Source organism: Leopardus geoffroyi, chromosome A1 (genome assembly GCF_018350155.1).
Source record: "Leopardus geoffroyi isolate Oge1 chromosome A1, O.geoffroyi_Oge1_pat1.0, whole genome shotgun sequence".
NCBI classification, from domain to species: Eukaryota; Metazoa; Chordata; class Mammalia; order Carnivora; family Felidae; genus Leopardus; species Leopardus geoffroyi.
The window spans coordinates 10914726-10935571 of record NC_059326.1 but is presented as its reverse complement, the minus strand read 5'-3'; the positions used below and the strand labels follow the sequence as shown (position 1 = coordinate 10935571).

General features: G+C 37.9%; 1 protein-coding gene across 6 annotated transcripts in view; it reads right to left on the bottom strand.

The window, feature by feature from the left end:
- Positions 1 to 20535, bottom strand: part of RXFP2 (relaxin family peptide receptor 2) — a 60282-nt gene extending 39747 nt beyond the window's left edge. For all 6 annotated transcript variants that reach the window (XR_006711001.1, XM_045471890.1, XM_045471961.1 and 3 more), the window contains exons 1-2: positions 20389 to 20535; positions 2381 to 2527 (exon numbers count right to left, since the gene is read on the bottom strand). Coding sequence is in view for 5 of the 6 variants with exons in the window: in XM_045471890.1 (XP_045327846.1) it covers positions 2381 to 2527; positions 20389 to 20431 (190 nt within the window). In the remaining variant the exon portion in view is untranslated. The remainder of the gene's footprint in view (positions 1 to 2380; positions 2528 to 20388) is intronic.
- Positions 20536 to 20846: the final 311 nt, after the last annotated feature.

Sequence of the window (20846 nt, the reverse complement as noted above, 5' to 3'; positions counted from 1 at the left end):
ATTAAAAATTTGTTTCAGTAGTTGAATGGTAACATCAATGGTAAGGGACAAAAAGCTAGGCAAACATCTGGAGCCTTTCCCTTTTGGAAAATTACAAATATTTCAAATGTATGTTTCATAAAATATATAATGGAAATAGAGAATTATTTTACCTACCTATATCCATCTTGAAAAATACTACTTGTTTCTAGTGCTGACAGTTGAAATGTTTGATCTTAATTTTAAGGTCCTCGGAAGAAAATACAATCTGAATTGTTTTGGCATACGCATACTGCTGCATATGTATATGTAGATACATGCTTGATAGATGTAATGACTAATAATAAAATATGTGTCACCTGACCTTTTTAATGAAGCAAAAACAAAGTTCCTTTTCATCAAGGATACCTAGTCCTATTGAGTGGAAAAATATTTTCTCAATTTGTCAGAAATTGCCAAGTTTCTGCTTATTTGCCAAGTTTCCTTCTCCTTTTCTGCAAGAAAATTATCTTCTTTTTAAAAAGGAAACCTGATTTTGAAGTATCATCACTTTAGCACATGCCATTAAAATGGTAAGATACATATTATAACGTAGTACACTGAAGCTCATACAAATAGAAAAGTAAATTTAAATAGTTGCCCATAGTTCCCTTCTGATGCCTACAACCTATAACTGATTTCTATTTCTTATTAATACCCACAATGGTTTTTTAAATGATTCTATTTGATGCCTTTACATGAATTATTTAACTTGTGTTCAGAACATCCTCACGAGGTAGATAAATATGCCAGGTCTCTGATTCCCAAGCAGTGAAGAGGGAACACTGAGGATTTGATTGACTTGCCCATTGGCATCCAGACAGCTGCCCCCATCACTGAGAAGTGATTGGGCACCTACTATGTACCCTACTATTATAGGCTCTGATGACAACAAAAGAAATAAGACACAAATAAGAACTCTTCTCAAGAAGTTCATGTCTATAGTGAGAAGAACAGTGAAAAGACAAGGCAGCCCTTAGTACAACCATATGGGTACAGCCAGGATGCTATGGCAACAGGGAGAAAAGGTGCTTATCCTAGACTGCTGGCAGAGCTTCAGGGTGGGGAGTGAGGCCAGGGAAGCCAAGCTTCTGAGGTGAGAAGGGTCCCTGAACTCATCCTAAATGGTAAGTATGAATGATCCACCGGAGGTGAGGGCGTAAGGTTCTGTGAGAGGGGAGCATACGTGAATACTCAAGGGCAGGAAAGCAGATTCTAGAGACAGATGCCTGGCATTCTTGGACTTTGTGGTCTCACTGGGATTGCTAGTTAGGTGCTATCAAAGAATGGCTGTTCTGTGCGATAGGAAACACACAAGGTTCTTCCAGATTCAAGAGATCTGGGTTCTAGTTGTCTACTCTCTCACTAACTAGACATGTCAATTTGGCATCCGTTTATTCAAGTAAAAACAAACAGGTTATATTAGACAATATACACGGTCCCTGCATACAGACCTCAAACGGCCTGTAAGACTTTTGGTGATCTGGTATCTGCTTACCTCCTCACCCTCTGTATCTTTGTTCACTCTGCTCAAACCACACTGGCCTTTTGGCCTCACATACACATTGTCTTACTTCGTTGAGCCTCAGGATCTTTTCCAGTTGCTGTTTCCTTTGCCTGCAACTCAGTTCGTCCACAATTTTTCATGGTTTAGTTTTCAGTTCAAACATTATAATCTCAGGGAGGTTTTCTCTGGTTGCCTTTTTAAAATAGGCTTCACTTCAGGTCACTTTCTACCCATCATCTTTTTTTTTTTTTCAATATTTTATGGCACTTATCATGCTCTAAAATATTTAACGTTTAAATAAATATTAATATTTGAATACATTTAATATTTAACTTCGTTCCGTACAGGGTTATTGTCCTCCTTGTTCACAAGGTCCACGTGAACTCCATGAGGGCAAGACCTTGTCTCTCTTGAGCCTGCTGTGTCTGGGTGAGTGAGACAGCACCTGACACATAGTGGGTACTCACTGTAGGTTTAACTCAGTGAATTAATTCTCTAGGCAGGAACCATTCACACTTTATGGGTATTCATGTAACTGCACCAAATTACCAAGCCAAAAAAAGAGGTAGTCTATAGGAAGACATTTAAAATTAGAATATGAGCATTCAAGTAGCTTTCAAAATATGATTTCAGTTTTTATCACATTTGTATTTCTGATTTAAGCAACCTCTACCTGTGAAAAATTCTGGTCATCATCGCAAACAAATCGGGGAGCAATTATTTGTGTTACAGTAGGATTTCCTATAGAATATCAAATCATCTCTTCCCTCTTGTGACAGTTATTATTTGGTCCACGCACAGTTTGGGGGCATTCACAAGGGGAGGTGGATGTCTGGAGCTGAGCGGAGGACTCACCACAGCTATCCTCGTCAGCCTGGTTCCCGCAGTCGTCCACACCATCACAGTGAAAAGCACGGGGTAAGCACTTGGTAAGATTTCCACAGGGAAAGTATCCTTTTGGGCACAGAGAAGTGATTGTACTGCCCTTGGTCAGTGCAAAATCTATGTGAAAGAGGGGAAAGTAGTCTCAGGTAATAGAATGAAAGTGTTAATATGGCCAAAATTCTTTTCATGGCATTCCCTTTAATTTTCAAAAGGACCCTTTGAATTGAGTTTGTCTAATTCTATCCATAGTGTACAATATCTTTGAATAATATTCTTAATTATAACATTCTAAACAATCATTGTCATATCGAACATCAGCTATACCAAGAATCAAGGTTCATTTTTGAACTAATTTCAGGAAGGCAATAGTAAGAAAAACCAAAGCAATCATCCTACTTTTGTATGGAAGCAAAGAGTTGTCCACTCTTGGAAACAGAAAGGTAAGGCCACGAGCTAACAGAATTAAACAGATGGGTTTATTTACTTATTAATCCCTTCTGAGAAAGATTTCAAGTGACATAATATATATATGCAAAAGGACAGTTTTAAGTGTGAATTAGAAATTGGGAACCACATTTGAATTAGGAGGGATAAATAGTAAGTAATAATATCTAACCCTCATTGAGCTTACTGTGTCCCAGGCCATTTGCACAAGTGGTTTATCTCAGGTATTCATTCAACCAATCTATGTATGGGTGATATTTTCCTTTATGTTTCAGAGATAAGGAAGTTAAATGCAGTCATCCATCTGGAAAGTCACAGAAGGTTTGTTCTCTATCCCTCTGCTATATTAAAATACATCATACCTCCAACCCAAGGAAAGTCCTGGCCATGATGCCAAACATCAGTGGCATGGTTAGGAGCACCATTCCAACATCGCTCACTCCCTTCAATTAGTGATAATGAACTGTGGTCATGCCTGAATGTATAGTCTCCCTCAGTCAATTTCTGTGAAGTTTTGACTGGCACTCCTTTAAAACAATACATGACTTCTACAATTGTACTAGAGTATTTCTGAAGAACATTTCTTGTTTTCTGGAAAGTACTCTTTCAAAATTGACAGATGTCTCTTACATCTAAATTTCTAGAATGGTTTTGATCATTTTACCCACGGAGTAATTTTGTCAAAGTTAATTATATTCCTTTCTTCATTTTCTCATTCAACCTAGCCACTATTCAGCTGTTGTCTTCTCTTATGTTTCCTTCTCTTATGTTTTGCATCCGTCCTCACAGAGGACTTATGCCCCCCTTGAAATTCAGGTTCCCGATTCAACGGGTATCTTGAAAACACAGTAGTTAACAGTGGTCCTCTAGGGTCAGAGGATGATTCAAATACGTGTATAGGGGAGGGAGGATATGAGCAATAAAACATCTTTTATAGGTAGGAAGTTCATAGAAAAATAGTTTAACACCTTAGAAAACACATTATATTTTGTATTGTCTATATTCACTTGGTCTAATTTCCCCTTCCCTTTAATAAATACAACACTACTAAAAAAAAAAAAAAAAAAAAAAAAAAAAAAAAAAAAAAAAAAGGTTAAGAGCCTGGCCCTGTCTTGGAGACGACTGGACATGGCAACACATACTCGACCCCAGAAGCTGCTGCTGTTGCATCTGCTACACCTTCTGTAGATGGGGAGGGTGGCCTTTGGATGCTTTTCTATCCATTGGATGTTTGCTCTTAGCAAAGCAAAAAATATTTTTCTTTGCTATTGTTGCAGTGGTAGATGAGTGATTTACTATTAGCAACTTGGCGTAAGACCAGTGAAGGCTGGCGATTTTAGGAAAACTCTGCTGCATGGCTCTGGGAGTTGGCTTGTTAAGCCTATTCACACAGGGAGAGGCATACTGAGTCATGGATTTTTAAATCTCTTCTTTCTTGTAAAGATTTCTGTAGAGGGCAGGTTTATAAAAAACTAGTTGTCCCCCTGTGTTTGGAATATGAATGAGTGAGAGTCAGTATATCCTAGTGTAGCAGCCTTGAAATTTTTTATGATAGTAACTCACAGACATATATCTTGTATCACAATTCAGCATACAAACAGGCACACACTGAAAACAAAATTTCTTGAATTATAACTTGCCTTTTACTATGTGGGATGTACTCTGATCATTGCTATTCTATCTTATTCCCTCGGAACGGGATCACAATCCACTAAATTGATCTCACGATCCACTAACGGCATATGACCCATTCATTATTCATAAGTATTCACTAGTGATGAAGTACTCTGGATGCCATCAGACCTGCCTGGGTTGACATTCTTTCTGCCACTCACTAGATTTCAAGAAAGCTACTTAATCTACAAATTTAGTTTTCTCACATTTAAAATAAAGTTCATGTAATATGGATGCGTTTCAGGAGCTGCACAAGCTAATGTTATGAAATACCGGAGACTTCCTGGCCCACGTTAAGCCCTCAGTTAATGTTGGTGTGCGGGTAATTTCAACACAAGGTAAGAAAATAGGACTTTAAGAAGGAAACTCGAATGTAGAATGAAAGCTTGCTGTGCCTTAGCAGTGCAGAATTTTTTACGTGACTTCTAAGAAAGGAATAACAGAGACTACAATAAAAATTCCTTTACCTATTCATGTTTTTCTATTTGAAACACCATATGACATTTAGGGTTTCTATTTTAAGCAGCCTCAAATCGCTTTGAAAGCTAAGGGGGGGATGTTGTAAATGATAAATAAGCAATGAAAACGTCCTCACCATCTAATAATAATATTTTATTAATGATTTAGAAGAGGTGATTAAACATTTGATTAAAGACAATTTTGAAATAGAAAGCTGAGCCTGCATAAGATATTTTGAAGGCAATACATTGTGTTCCTTTGTGGAGTTTACCATGAAGATAACCTTGAGTTCCTTGAGGGCTGGACCCAACTAAATGCCCATCTCAGAGAAGCAGATTCAAAGCAAGACAAGTAATCAATTGTCACAGACAAGACAGACCAAGATTATTTCCTTGCATCTGGAAGAAAAATGGAATACATCTAGCAAGTTAGAGTGAGGGAAGGGGAATGGAAAGACTGACCATGTGTAAAGAGAACTTATCAATTGCATTTCTCATAATTCCCCAGTTTGCATTCAAGAATGGCAGCTTCCTGAAGATATCCTCGGGGTATAAATTTTATGTGGAAGGAAAAGAAATAAATGAAATCTACTCCGTACCCCTTGCCCTCGGTATCCTAAATCCCTGTTATCTAAGTGCCTGGCACTTACTTCATGCTCAATAATTTTTTTAATGAAGAAATGAATTAATAGGTCACTTGGGAATAAAAAGAATTGTAAGAAGAGCCCCTTTCAAGATTTAAACTTCTCAAAATTGCAAGTTTATGTTTTTATTTTAATAACAAAAATGCGTTCAATCTTCCAAGCACTCCATCTATTATTTTTTCTGTCATATATAATTTAAAAAATAATTAAGAATCCCCGCTATATTTGGCACATACTGAAAAAGAATCAATAGCCGTCTGGAGAAAGTGTATTCTGCCGTCTAGTCTTCCTGCCATCTGTGGAAGTGGAAAAAGATCGTTTTTATTGAAACTTAGGGATTACTAAAATGGAGGATGCCTACATAAAAGCTATGTTGATAGCTTCTGCAGCAATTTCTGTGGGACTCCTGCCAAACACACAGCTGAGGGGAGGTTCGAACATGTGAGAGAAAATTGCTCAGTGAGTGCTTCTTCTTTTCTCTTCTGGTCAATATTCTGGACATGTCTGTGCAAAGAGCTTTTTAAATGACTCCTTGATAGCCTTTCGAAGCCAACTGGACTGCTGTCCAAGGACATTTTTTTTGCTGCCTGCCAACACCATCATTGTGTTATTGGGAAACAACAGGTGAAAATGCTTTTGTAGGTCCTCAGTTTAAGAATCCATGGAGGTGTGCAAGCCCCTCTTTGCTTTTTCTGATTTTTTGCCAATAGTAGTCCTGCATGAAGCTAAAGAAAGCCCTTATCCCCTCAGCCTAGTGTTCTGGCTGAGATTCTCTCCACACTAATGCCAGAGATGACAGCTCTACGATCCCCGGGGGGGGGGGGTGTGGGGGGGGATACACAGAGGATCCTGGCCAATGGGACCATTTCCAAGAATGCACCACTCCTAGTGGATCTCAGTTCAGATGCAGATGAAGCCTCTGCCATTGACTAAAGAGCCAACTAGTCTTTAGTGTAAAGAGCGGCACCAGAAGAAACATTTATTTAATGTGCAAAAAATGTTAACTGGTTGCCTGCTATATGCTAGGGCAACAGGTTAGACAATGCCCACTGCTACCTGGAGCTCGGGTGCCAGGATGTCTAAGAGGAGCAGCAGCTACATTTACAGGGCAGAGCAAAGGTGAATCCAGCTCATTCACTGAATCCACCTTTTAGAAGCTCTCCTATTTCTAGGAAGAGTATGAGCATCTCTAACAGCTCACCTTTGTGGGATGGATGATTTATTGTTTGTTTGCAAGTAACTAGTAAAGTCTTTCTAAAAAACTTTTATGTTAAGGTGAGTGGAGAGGAATTGACCTCTTGTGTGGTGTTTTTTAAACTTAGAAATCTTATGCTGTTGTGCTTCTGTTTGGTCTCCCCCAGCCCCAACAGGATTGTGTGGCCATATCAATCAGTATGTGTAGGATTCAGATCCAATTTCATTCATACACTTACCCACCTCCTTGTCATTTCAAAGATTGCTGCCTCAGCTGAATTTCTCTAGGGCCCTATTCTCTCTCATGTTCTTCTGGGACAAACCAACCATCTAAGGCCCTCAGGCCTGAGACGAATGTCCCTCAGGATCCCTCTCACAAATTTTCTGCAGAAACTATCACCCTATCTCCCTCTTCAGATGATTGTCCAATGTTTGAACAAACAGATTTGAGGAAACAATGCCAAACTAGCTGGAATAAGTATAGACTCAATACATGCTGATTTAAGTTAGAAAACAAGAACTTCAAATTGTCAGTCAATATCATCATCAACAGGAATGGATTTCAGCCCCACGTTTCCCTTTGCTGGGTCCATTTAGGTGGATCAAAAACTGAATGTTGTGGCCCTTCATGGGTTATAAGGGATATAAGGGCACAAGGAACACTTCTACCCCAAAAACAACTGTGCTACCCACCAATAAACTGCCTAAATTTCACCTTTAGAGAGGAATTCCTTTAGGTTAAGATATTGTCTTTTACTATTTAAACAGCCACCTTGTTCTGTACGAGTTTGAGAGGCTATCTTCTTCCTAAAGAAACCTGCCTAGGCACAATGAACTCACAGAATGACCACTGTGGTGGGTAAAGGGAAGAGGAACATGGAAAAGGTGCTTGTGAAGGTGACACCTGTTGGGAACTTGGCATAGGAAACGTAGAGAGGAGAGAAAACGCTCCATTTTCCCTTCTCCCGTCTCTCTTCTAATTCATCCCCAATTTGCTGACTACTCTGTGTCAAGGGACTTTCACCGGCTGTTCTTCCTCCTGGTGGCAATTCTCCCAAATTCTAGTTCCATCAACTTACAGATTTACCTACAGACAAGACTGCTGCATGTGCGTAGCTGGGATGTGTTTCACACGACCATGGGACACCATTCAGCAGACTGTTGGTGTTGAGCCACATAAAAGCCACACCATCCTAGACTGAGGCCCTGGGTGCTTTTTCATGATGCACGAAGGATAAAAGTCTCTTTTCCTGCCCATAGTGAAACTGTCCATCTGTGTTCTATATTCCATTTAATCTCATCTTCTCAGAATCTCTCCCCGTTAATTATTATCTCTGTCTCCTATATTTTAATATACTGTCTCTCCACTGGTTTTTGTTTTATTTTGTTAACAATATTTCTAATGTCCATTTGTCCATTTGTTTTATTTTGGAGAGAGAGTGTGTATAAGCAGGGGGGAAAGGCAGAAGGAGCGAGAGAGAGAGAAAATCTTAAGCAGGTTCCATGCTCAGCACAGAGCCTGATGTGGGGCTCGCTCTCACGACCCGGGGTTCATGACCTGAGCCAAAATCAAGAGTCCAATGCTTAATCAACTGAGTCACCCAGGTGCCCCTCCACTGGTTTTTAAATTGATGTTAATTTTATTCAGTCATCTCTCATGTTCAAAACAAACAAAGAAACAAACCAATCAAGCAAGCAAGCAACCAACAAACCCATCAACCCAAATCCTACTATATCCACAGTGGAACTGAAATCCACTTCTCTCTTCAAAATTAAATTCCCAAGAAAAAATCAAATAAGGCAATGTCTCCACTTCCTCACCAGCTATCCTTCAATCCACAGCATTTGGTTTTGGCCTTGCTGCTCTGCTGAAAGTCTCCCATCAGCACCATTAATGTCTTCTTTGTTACTAAATGCAGTAGGTATTTTATAGTTTTCATCTTACTTAATTTTTTTTGTAGCATTTGACACAGCTTAACCACAGCCACCTAGTTGAAGCCATTTTTCCCATGGCTTTGTGATGTCTCACTGCCCTGGTTTACTTCCTCTTCCATATTCTCTAAAGGTCCTCCCCCACTCCCCTCTCAATGCACTGGCTCCTTTTTGTTTTTTGTCAACACCCTAAAGATTACTGATAAACATTTGGTCAGAGATTCCTTAGACCATCAAATCAATTAAAGAATGTAGACGAACCTACAACAAGTTACTGATATTTTAGTTTGTCAAATAAGAAAAAATTTAAAAACCTTAAATTACTATGTATTATAATAATGATTTATTAGAAAAATACTATTTTACCATTAAAAATTACAGAAAACATATCACAGGAAAAAAGAAAGTCCTCTAAAAGGAATATACTTAGCTTTATGAAAAATACTTATTTATGCTCCTGGACTGGTGAAACTTTCATTCCTGACAGCAGTGGCCCGGAACACAGTGTTTGGAACTGTGTGTGAGAAAATCAAATCTGGCAATGTTACCGGAATTCTTTAGAGAGCTTAGCCCTCTGGTCTATAACTCACAAATATTTTCTCCTGGTCTGCCATTCGTCATTAACTTTGCTTATGACAGGGACTCCAGAGATGGATCTATCAGGTTCTGACTTTAAAATAACTATGCAAACTAAAAATAGAAGGTAACTTGCTTGATTTAATAAAGGATATCTATAAAAGCCAACAGTACAGAATATGCTTGATGGTGGATTTTTGAAGGCTTTCCCTTTGAGATTGGGAACAGGATAGCAATGTCCACTATACCACATCTATTCAACATTGTACTGGGAGACTTAGCAAATGTAGTGAGACAAGGCAAGTAAATCAATGGTTTAAATATTGAAGGAGAAGAAATAAAACTGTCATCATTTATGAATAATATGAATGTGAACATAAAAATCCAAGATAATTAATTATTAGGGCTAGTAAATCTAGCAAGCTTTCTGAAAATCAAAGTCATTTCTGTATGTCAGCAACAAATAATTAGACAATAAAATTAAAAAAATGCCTTTTACTATAGCATCAACAGTGTCACATATTTGGGAATAAATTTAACAACAATCTGCAAGACATTTATGCAAAGTATATAAAATTACTGAGTGACATTAAAAACTTAAATAAATGAAGACAATATTTTAAAGATGTTAATTCTTTCGCCCGATTGATCTACAGTTTCAAAGCAATTACAATAGAAATCCAGGAATGTGCATGTACAGTGTGTAGAAATGAATAAGTTGTTTCTAAAATGAGTAATATATTTCTAGAAGGACAAGAAGAGTCAGGTCAGTTTGGAAGAAGGAGAACAAGGCAAGAGAACTTACCTGTAAACTAAGACCTATTATGATGGTACAATAATTTGGGGAAAAGAGTGAATATTGGGGCAAAGGGTGAACAATAGACCAGCCGAATGGAATAGAAACTTCAGAAAAAGACAGACAGATGTGAACATTAATTTACAAACATGTAGCACAACAGAGCAGTGGTTGGGGATGGGTACTTCTGGATGAATCATATTTAAATACCCAAGGTAAAACGATAGAGTTTCTGGATGATAATATAGAAAAAAGTCTTTATGACTTTGGGGTAGAAACTTTAAGGAGAATACAAAAAATAGAGAACAAAAACATTAATCATATAGGAAAGAGCTAAATTAGGTTATATTAAAATTAATAAGTTCTATTGAAAAAAAAAGAAAAAAGAAACCATTAAGAAAGTGTAAAGGCAAGCTACAGAGTAGAAGATGTCTCAGAAACAACAGAAGTTAGCAAAGATGTGGAGACAAGGGAACACTTTTGCACTGCTGGTGGGAATGCAAACTGGTGCAGCCACCCTATGAGCCAGCAATTGCACTACTAGGTATTTATCCAAAGGATACAAAAATGCTGATTCAAAGAGGCACATGCACGCCAATGTTTATAGCAGCACCATCAACGATAGTCAAATTATGGAAAGAGCCCAAATGTCCATGGATAAAGAAGGATGTGGTATATATATACACACACAATGGAATATTACTCAGCAATCAAATAGAATGAAATCTTGCCGTTGGAAACAACGTATTATTCTAAGGGAAATAAGTCATCAGAGAAAGATAAATTTCATATGATTTCACTCCTATGTGGAATTTAAGAAGCAAAACAAATGAACATAGGGAAAGGGAAGGAAAAATAAGATAAAAACAGGGAGACAGACAAACCATAAGAGACTTTTAAATGTAGAGAACAAACTGAGGGTTGCTGGCAGGGTGTTGGGTGGGTATGGGCCTAATGGGTGATGGAGATTAAGGAGTACACTTGTTGGGATGAGCACTGAGTGTTATATATAAGTGATTAATCACTAAATTCCACTCCTGAAGCAATTAATGCACTATATGTTAACTAGCTTGGATTTAAATAAACCTTAAAAGACATTTTTTAATTAAGAAAAAAGAAAGTTTAAGGGCAAGCTCCAGAGTAGAAGATGTTTCAGAAAGTTTACAATTAGAATATGTGTGTGAGTGCGTGCATGTGTGTGTGAGAGTGTGTGTGTGTGTGTGTGTGTGTGTGTGTGGAGGGGATCGGGGGGAGAGAGGTCCTACAAAATAATGAGGACAATAGGAACAATAAATAGAAAATGAACAAGAGACTGGACAGACACATAACAAAAGCAGATATACCAATGGCCAAAAACACATTTGAAAAGATACTCAATCTAATTAGTTAGCAGGGAAATGCAAATGAAAACTACAGGAAATATTACTACAGGTTACCAGTATGGCTATAATTAAAAAAAAAAAAAAAAACTACTGGGGCACCTGGGTGGCTCAGTTGGATAAGCATGGGACTCTTGTCTTTGGCTCGGTTCATGATCTTGAGGTTGTGAGATCAAGCCCCGTATGGGGCTCTGCACTGTGCATGGAGCCTGCTTGGGATTCTCTCCTTCTCTCTCTCTCTCTCTCTCTCTCTGACCCTCCCGCCCCCAAATAAATAAATAAACCTAAAAAAACACAACACCATCATAAACTATTTGGTGAGGATGTGAGGCTGTGCAAACTCTCACACACTAGTAGGGTGCTCCTTGGAGCGACTGCTTTGGGAAGCCCTTTGGCATTGTCTGGTAAAGTCGAAGCCTTAAAAACCTGACGCGTCTGCAGTTTTTCTTGTAGGCTTGTGCCCACAGAAATGCACGCACATGTGCACCAAGAGACTCAGACAAGAATATTCACGGAAGCATTCTTCGTAACAGCCCCAAACTGGAAACCACCCAACCATCCTTGACAAATAAGATAGATAAAAAGTATGGCGTATTTATCGGCGGCATACAATAGAGTTCTGCAAATGAGCAAACTAAACCATTCAAAGCGGTTTCAGATCAAGCACAGGCAGAGAATGCGTCTCCTTTACTTTTCAGAATTGCTGTCTACTCTGTCAGGAACACGCTCCTGGCGGCCCTGACTTCTGTGGTAATAAGACACGGAGGCCTCTTCCTTCAGCCTGTGCTATTCTCTGCCTCTGAAATGCCATTTCTCTCCTGGTTCACTTCCTCACTCTTCACACCCGTTACAAAAGTCATTTCTGTGAGAACTTTCAGGATCCCCTCCAAAGTTGTTCCGAAGTATGAGCCTTCCCAAAGCATCTTACGCATATCCCCATTGTAGTATTTATGACATTTTATGATTATAAAATATAACACATATTTTTATATCTATATTATATATAGATATATATTATATATCTCTAATAAAGTGTATATATATATATATATATGTATATACACTTTATTATAGATATCTTCCTTTATCCCATAGTATATTGTGCCCCTCTTATGGAGAGGAACTTACTTTACCAGTTTTGATTCTCTCACTGCCTAACAAAGTTTTCAGTTTTTAGCACATACTATATGCCTCAAAATTGCTATGCAAACTGAATTATCATTTTCAGGGGCGGCCATGTTGTTTCCATAACTGGACTACATATCCCTAAATTCCTGTATGTGGGGTGGGGGGCACACAGCTACTTCATGTCAGAAGTGTAGGCCAAACTTGAGTGTACATGTACATATGCCATCCATGTGGGTTAGGCGCATGTAGAAGCTTTACGTTCATTTCTCTTTTCTCATTTATCTAATATCAGTACTTCAGGGGGTTTTTCATGTTGGCATTTTTGCTTAAAGTTACCTACCATGGAAGAGGAGACATGGTCCGGTGTCTCCTAATTTCCAGGTAGATTCTAGGTATGTTGGGGTAAGGTGGTCCACATTGGCTTATTACAGTATATGCTCTACGTCTGGGAATCAGGTTATAGTACGAGTAATTTCCTCATGCTTTGTTCTTTACAAAACTCTTGCAATTCACTCAGGCAATGGACAAAAATCACACTGCATTTGCAAAACCCTGTGCTCTTAGTGAGGGCAACTCACTTTTCCAAGTAGATAATTTTAGCATTAATTAGAGTAGGAGCGGCATTTATAAGTAGGGAATGGGAAACAGCCATAAAGGAATGGTTTCTGAATGAGGAAACAGAGTTTTTCACTAACACTCAGTATGGATTATCCTTTTCTAACTGTAAGTAAGTTTACCTAAAGACTCTCTTAATCTCACTCCCACACAGAAGTTAAGACTTTTGAGGGAATATCTTTGCAGTGGCCCTCAAAAGAAGAATGGAAGTGAATCCATATCTTTTGAATTTCTCATATTTCATGAATTTACATGAAGGAAAATTAAGAGTACAAATATCTACAATAATAGATATACTATTTTTAGCCTATCTGGTTGAGAAAGAAAATCTCAGGCAAACGTGTGACTAAGACAGAAGTGTGCCTGGGTGGCTCAGTCAGTGGAGCGTGCATCTTCAGCTCAGGTCATGATCTTACAGTTCAGGAGTTCGAGCCCCACATCAGGCTCGCTGCTGTCAGCGTGGAACCCGCTTCAGATCTTCTGTCTCCCTTTCCCTGCCCCGCCCCTGCTTATGCGCGCTCTCTCTCTCTTTCAAAAATAAACACTTACAAAAAACCCGGGGAGGTGGGTGAAACGAGGGGAGGAAGGGAGTGAGGAGAGGTCCCTAAAATAGCACTCTTGTCCTCCTACAGGCAAATGACTAGCCCAGTGTCCACTGGCTGGACGTGGATAATGAAAGCCAGGTGAGGAATGAAAAAGAGGATCTTACTCTAAATCAGAAGAGATGTCTCCCTAGCCACTTGTATCATAGGTTTAGGGTTTCTTTCAAAAAAAAAAAAAAAAAAAAAGGAGTGGTAACATTGACTACTTTACAGCTAAACTTGCATATTAATTATACTTTCTTGAATCATACTATCCATTAAGAGGCTGTGTATTGATAATTAGACAACATATGTTCAGCTATTCCCTTGCCAAATATTTAATTGGTTCTTATCCTCAAAATGAAAAAAAAAATTCAAGTTGAATTAATATGTAAAATAATGCAGGTAAGCCCAATGAACATCCTGATATGAACAAAGAATTAGCAAGGAATGAGCATACCTTATAGGAAAAAAGCCTACTTATATTTTGATGTGCTAACGTAATATCAGTGTTTCCAGAGATGCGATCCATAGGACAGGTTTAGAACACCTGGGTCGCTTCTATACTGCGCAGAGCCCTGTGGCCCAGCCTAGATCTGTTGAATCTACTGGGTGTGGCATCCTAGAATCTATTTCTTTAACGTCATCACAAATGGTTCTTAGAAACCAACAATCACACCAATATGGCTGAGGCTAAGAGGTTATTTGGTATGTTGAGGGCCAAAGGCCAGTGAGGAGAAGGCAGTGACTTGAACACAGTTCCGCTGATCCTAAATCTAGCATCCTTGCCACACTCTGCTACCTCCCCTCCCCGAATCCCTTACACCTGTATGGCGCTTCCCTTCGCGACTCCAAATCTCCGGTGTGTGGCCACTCGTGTCCGACGTCTGATAAAGCGAAATCTAAAGAATGAAACTACCTTCTTCTCTGAGCTTCTGCATCAAGGTGATCCGTTGTGAGCAAGTTCCGAATACGCTCCCCACAACACACTCTTTTCCATAGACACAAAAAAGATGGGTATCATGTTTCTACATGAAAACGTCAAGCTCATAGCAAAGAGAACTCTCCACAGTACGTGAAGAGAGAAAAAGTCTAGTGAGTGAGAGGAGCTAGCCCCCCAAGGTGGGCAGGGAGCTGGGACTGGTTGAGCATGAGGATTGGGCACCAAGCCCATCTGTGAAAGCCCAGCCAGCAGCTGTGTGAACCTGCAGACGCGTGTGCTGGGACTGAGCCCCAGACGATGAGTGTAAATGGCTCCGTCTGACCCCCCAAGGTTGTGGACCGGATATCACCCTGCCCATGTCAGCAGTGGAAGCGGCAGTGGTGCCTTGCAAACCAGACATGAGATTTGGAACTGGGTCACCCACCAGGTAAAAATCGCTGAAACCTGAACATAAACTCCGGCTCAGATCTGAACACTTCCATGGGCTATATTGCAGCAATTCTGAGATCCCTCAAAGGCAAAGGTGTGCAGGGGAAAAAAATCCCTCTGACTTTATGAAAGTGTGCAGGGCTCCAAAAAAAAGGGAGAATTCATACCTGGGGAATTAGATGAGATAGTGCTTTAAAAAGCGGTTTAAATCTGTATTTATTTTCCAAAGAAATAATGGGAGGAATAATTTCGTGAAGTAAGAAGGGAAGTTTATAAAACCAGAACAGACAGATTTAAATACAGTCGGAATTATTGGAATGGAAAATATAGTCACCAACATTTAAAAAACATCTGAACGAATTGAATAAAAAATGAACCAGAACCACAGAAAGGGAGAATTCGTTAAAATAATCTCTCTCTTTCTCTCTCGTCGAACACTTATTTTGGTAATACAGAACTTCCCTGAGCAAAGAAAATAGTCATATACCACTGGTGAGAAAAATGTTGGACAGACAGCTGGTAATCTGAATAGGGTGATGGCCAGTATAGATCTATAACGCCTTAACAGAAACCGTTTGGAGAAATGTATTCCAGAATTTATCATTTGTTTTAGTTTAGAAAGTTAAATGATACTTAGGCTATAAATGACATAACATTCTCTGCTGGGTCTAGGGCAAAATCACATGAGCAAACACATTAATATCTATGTATATATCACAACGTATGACATTTTGCAGTAAATTTATAAGTGAAGACCTTAAATAGTTTCTGGTAAATTCTAACCACATTTTTTTTGGCAAAAGAGTTCAAACTCTCAGTTTTTGGAGCTCTCTGCATTTCAGAATTGTGGAGAAATCACCATGGACCTCCAAAACGAGTTCAAGGTGGGGTTGAAGTTATAACAAGATATAGTACATGTTTGCTTGTGTTTGAACACATGTTCTAGCAATCTGAGCAACAGAAATGATGACTGCTGGCCAAGCCAGGAGACGCTGGGGCTAGACACAAATAACAGAAAGGGGACCAGGGTCTCAAGAGGAACAAGACAGATACAAGAAGACTTGGAGAGGAAGTTCAAGAATGACAAGAGGCCATCAAAGGTGAGGAATACCTGGGAAAGGAGGAAACCGAGGGGCAGTTGGATTCCAAGGGGAAATGACAAGGCGGATGCTAACGGTCAAAGTGGAGCAGATATGGGAATTAGGGAGCATGAAATGGGAAAAGCATGAAGCTTGAGTTGGAGAAGGTAAGCACTCAAAGAGTAAGAGAGTTGAAAAGTGGAGGCAGGAAGACAAGACAGAAGAGGTCTCAGAGGCCAGGAAACCTGGAAAAGACCACAGTGAGGAGGTAAGAGGGAGAAACAGCAGCCAGAGAGGCCAGGAGGGCGTCTGAGACAGATGTGTGCAAAGGGGAGGAGAAGAAGGAGTTAAGTGTGTCAGGAGATGAATCTAAGAAAGGAGCACCGGTGGGGGGGGTGGGGGGGGGAGTGGGGGGGGGGGCTCAGGGGGAAGAGAGAGGCCTAAAGAGGAAAAGAGGTGAGGATGGAAGCCAGAAGAGTGCAAAGGAAGAGTAACCTAAGACAAGTGGTCTACCATTTTATCAATCTCACTGAATTTATTTAAAGGCGTTTTACTTGGTAATAAAGTTAATTCTTCAACTGCAATTCCTTTCTAATCTTACCACATTCAAAGGTGTATTGAACCACGCGAGCATTAAAGCAACCATTTCATTTTGATTTGGGAGCACGTTCCGAGGTATTTAACACAGTTGAAATTACTGCAAGCTTAATTTTAAAAGGATTTTTACATGTTTATTTATTTTTGAGAGAGGGAGAGAGAGAGCGCACAAGACAGGGAGGGGCAGAGAGAGAGGGGAACAGAGGATCCGAAGCAAGTTCAGCTGTCAGCTTGGGGCCTGAACTCACGAACCATGAGATCATGACCTAAGCCCAAGACGGATGCTTAAGTGACTGAGCAACCCAGGCACCCAGCAAACTTAGTTTTTATCCAGAGGTACTCAATGATTGGAAGTGTGGGGTGAGAAATTGATGTGTGTGAATAAAGCAGAGAAGACAGGTGTATTTTTTGTTTTCAGATAATTCCCTACTATTTCTCATGTGAAACAAGCACATTTTTTCTGATAAACATTAAGTTATATGTTTACCAAACAAGTAATAGGTTCTTAAACATATGTATTTAAGATATACATACGTTCCTAAAAATGCTGTGCGTTTATCATTATGTAATTATGGACACAAAAACTATTCTAATTAGTTGAATTTTTTTCAGGCTACAATTTTCTAGGACAAAAGTGTGGCATTTTTCAAAACTAACTGATTTGAAGGCAAACCAATTTTGTCTCTAAAATTCAGGCGACAGCCAATTTTGTCAGTTCAAGTAAGAGTCCTTAAAACTCTTGATATACCTGGTCATATTTATTTACAATAAGATAAACAAATGAATAAACATCTGTTGCAAGATGTATTTGGTTAGTGCCTTTAGAGAGAACACATCTCAAATAGCTTTCGCTTCTGGTTTTCTGATATTTTCTGTCTTCCTCACAGAGGGCTCCATTCAGGTAAGTTTCTTTTTCATTAGTGGTGCCCATGTAGCCTCTCTGTATGGCTGGCCTGCAATATAATTGACTTTCACAGCTACCAGCAGCATGATGTAATTGTGTGAAACTAAAATTTAGTTGGAAAACCTTTTCTCAAGTGACAGCAACCAATTAGAAGCGACATTTCTTAGAAAAAGGAGCATCCAACGCGAGCTTTGAACTTGTCCATTAGGGGGCAGTCAAATACTGCTCACTTCAAAATATTAGGCCCCTGTTTTCAATGACTTCATTTTTTGAAGGTTAGCAAATTTTTTGAGTAGCTAGCAATCTAGAGTTACCCAGTAGCATTGTGGGCACTTTATGCTTTTAATTTCCCATATAAACCCATGTTTTTGGTTTGTAATATTATCCGTAATTAATCCACAAAAAACTTGTTGGGGAGGAGGTGGCTTGAGTCTGATTAACAAGGATACCCAGTGAATAAATTGATGATAAAATACATGTACAAAGTTATAATAAGATATGTTATCCTTACTCATCAGTTAATGTCTGTAGCTTGTTAGCCAATATCACTAATCCCTTAGACACTCAAGGGTGATGATGGCCAGAAGAGAAAAGGTAAAACATAATGTCTGCCTTTTCCTTTTGTTTAGGTCTGACCTAAAAAATTATGACAAATATTTATGTAAATTTAAGAAGCAATCTGTGCTCTTACATAATTCCGGATGACTTTTCTTTATTATAGCCGAACTACTTTAACTGTCTATAATTTTATTGTGAAAAACTTCCACTAATTATATAGCAAATGATTATTATCTTTATAAATAGGAATAAGATATCAAAGGATTAACATGTCTAGCTTTGAAAATAATGTTAACAAGAAAGGGTTAAATTAGCAATTGAAATGAAAGGTAAATTGGAAAATAAAAATTTCCAAGGAATTACAATGAAAATATTTATCAGGTTGGACTGTGGATCTGAAACATGGCATTTGCTTAGAAATAAACCAAAATCATCTGTTTAAAATTTCTTTCCTTTCTTTTTTAGTTTAAAGAACACCATTACATTATGGTAAATCTTAAAACATTATTTCAGTAATAGGTGTTTTTCATCTCATAAAAATTTTGTTCACAAAGTCAATTAAATGTATTACCACAAGCAATACTATACTTTATATTTTATACATATCCTTTATACCATATATATTTTATACCATATATTTTACTAAAACTGGCTAACTATATTGCAATTCCTGTACAGTAAAGAATTAAGGGTACAGATTACCTCTACAAAGCGTATTGGATCCAAGAACCTTCTTTTTAACGTTTATTCTTAAAAATCATATAAAATTTAATATTACAGATATGCATAGGATATAAATTGAAGGAAGACCCTAAATCAAAGAAATAGACTTCTCTCCACAAACGTATTTCATGTCAAGTGAGTTCATATATTCCTTGTCTTTAAGAAACACAAAAAGCAACACTTAAATGATAACTTAAGTTTTTATGTAAAGGAGATTAAAATGCAAAATAAAATCATGCTAACTGTATTAGGATAATACTTTAAAATAATCTGAAGAAAATTTTAGTATTTCAAATTCAAACTAAAATTGAAATACTTTAAAAATCTTCTATTTGTTAGAAGTTTGTAAATAATTGTTCATAAAAAACTGCATTTTATTTCAAGATTAAAAATACTCAATTGAGTTCATTTAATGAAAACTGAGTATTTTAGAAACCTAAAACCAATTTCTCAGAAAACAAAAATAATTTCAAATTCTAACTCTTATTCTCAGAAGTTTATCAAAAGTCTTTAAGAAAGACTAGGAACTTAGACACATTTTGAATAATAATAAACCCAACATGCTTTGGATATAATAAATAGATACAAGTGTACAAGCTCACAATAAAACAAGGGTATATTTTTCTTTAAAACCAGGTGAATATTAATTTTTTTTCCTAAGAAAAATGCCAAGTTATAAATATGGATGAAATAAAAATGTTTAAAATCAAAACCAGTAAGGAGAGTCCTTTTGTACATTTTTAATGATTTTATTTTACATAGGTTTGCTCTAAGGGAGAGATTCTGATTTTTAGATTTGTGGCTTTTTCTTTTCCTTCTTTCTTTCTTTGTTTTTTTTTTTTTTTGTTGTTGTTGTTTTGTTTTGTTTTTTGGCAGTTCCCAGTTCAGCTATGTTAACAACGAAACATAGCAACTAACAATTACATACATTTTATGAAGATATTTCAACAGGTTGAAATTTCACAAGGCAAAATTTTAATTTTTTAATTTGTCATGCTTGTTTTTTTTTTTTTTTTTTTACAAATACTAGGAACTATTTTCACCATTATAATTGATATATTCCACATTGGTTTTAAAAAAATGTTTTACCTACAATTTTAATAGCATACAAAAGCAAGTTCCCATGAAAAATTTGTTGCTGCTAGAAATTGCTAGGATGGGACTACAAGCAATTAGTGGTGATGACAATGACAATGCAAACTGGATGTCTGTTTCTCAAACGCTGCAATGAGTCTATTATAAATATGCTAGAACGAAATAGAAATAGTCTATTTTCTATTCTTTCAGAATTGTACTCATTTAAGCAAGAAAGTAGCAGACTTACCTTTGACATCTATCAGGATGATGAAATGAAGTAGAAGGAACATTGCAATCAGTCTGAGGCTGAAGAGATGTTTAATACCAGAAAAATAACAATAGGTTTTCAGCAATTGAAGTATTAGATGTATCCTCCTTATACCTCTGAAGGAGTTCTGACATAGTAACTTCGGTGCCTCCCATGTGTCTGAGCATGCTCAGAGCTAGAACCTTACTGGCATTGAGGGGAGAAGGTCTTGTCACTCTGCAGCCTATCTTTTTTGCTCTTTCTTTTTTGTTTCATATTATTTTAAATCTGCGGTTGTATTCTTGGTCGTTATTTCCTTATAGTATGGACAGACAGACATAAATAAGATTTGGGCATTATTAGATAAGAAACATTGTTTTAAATCACTTAAAATTTGTTTCCCCTCAAAGCATGTAGTGCAATTTGCTCTTACTTAAAATCTAAACATACACAGTTCT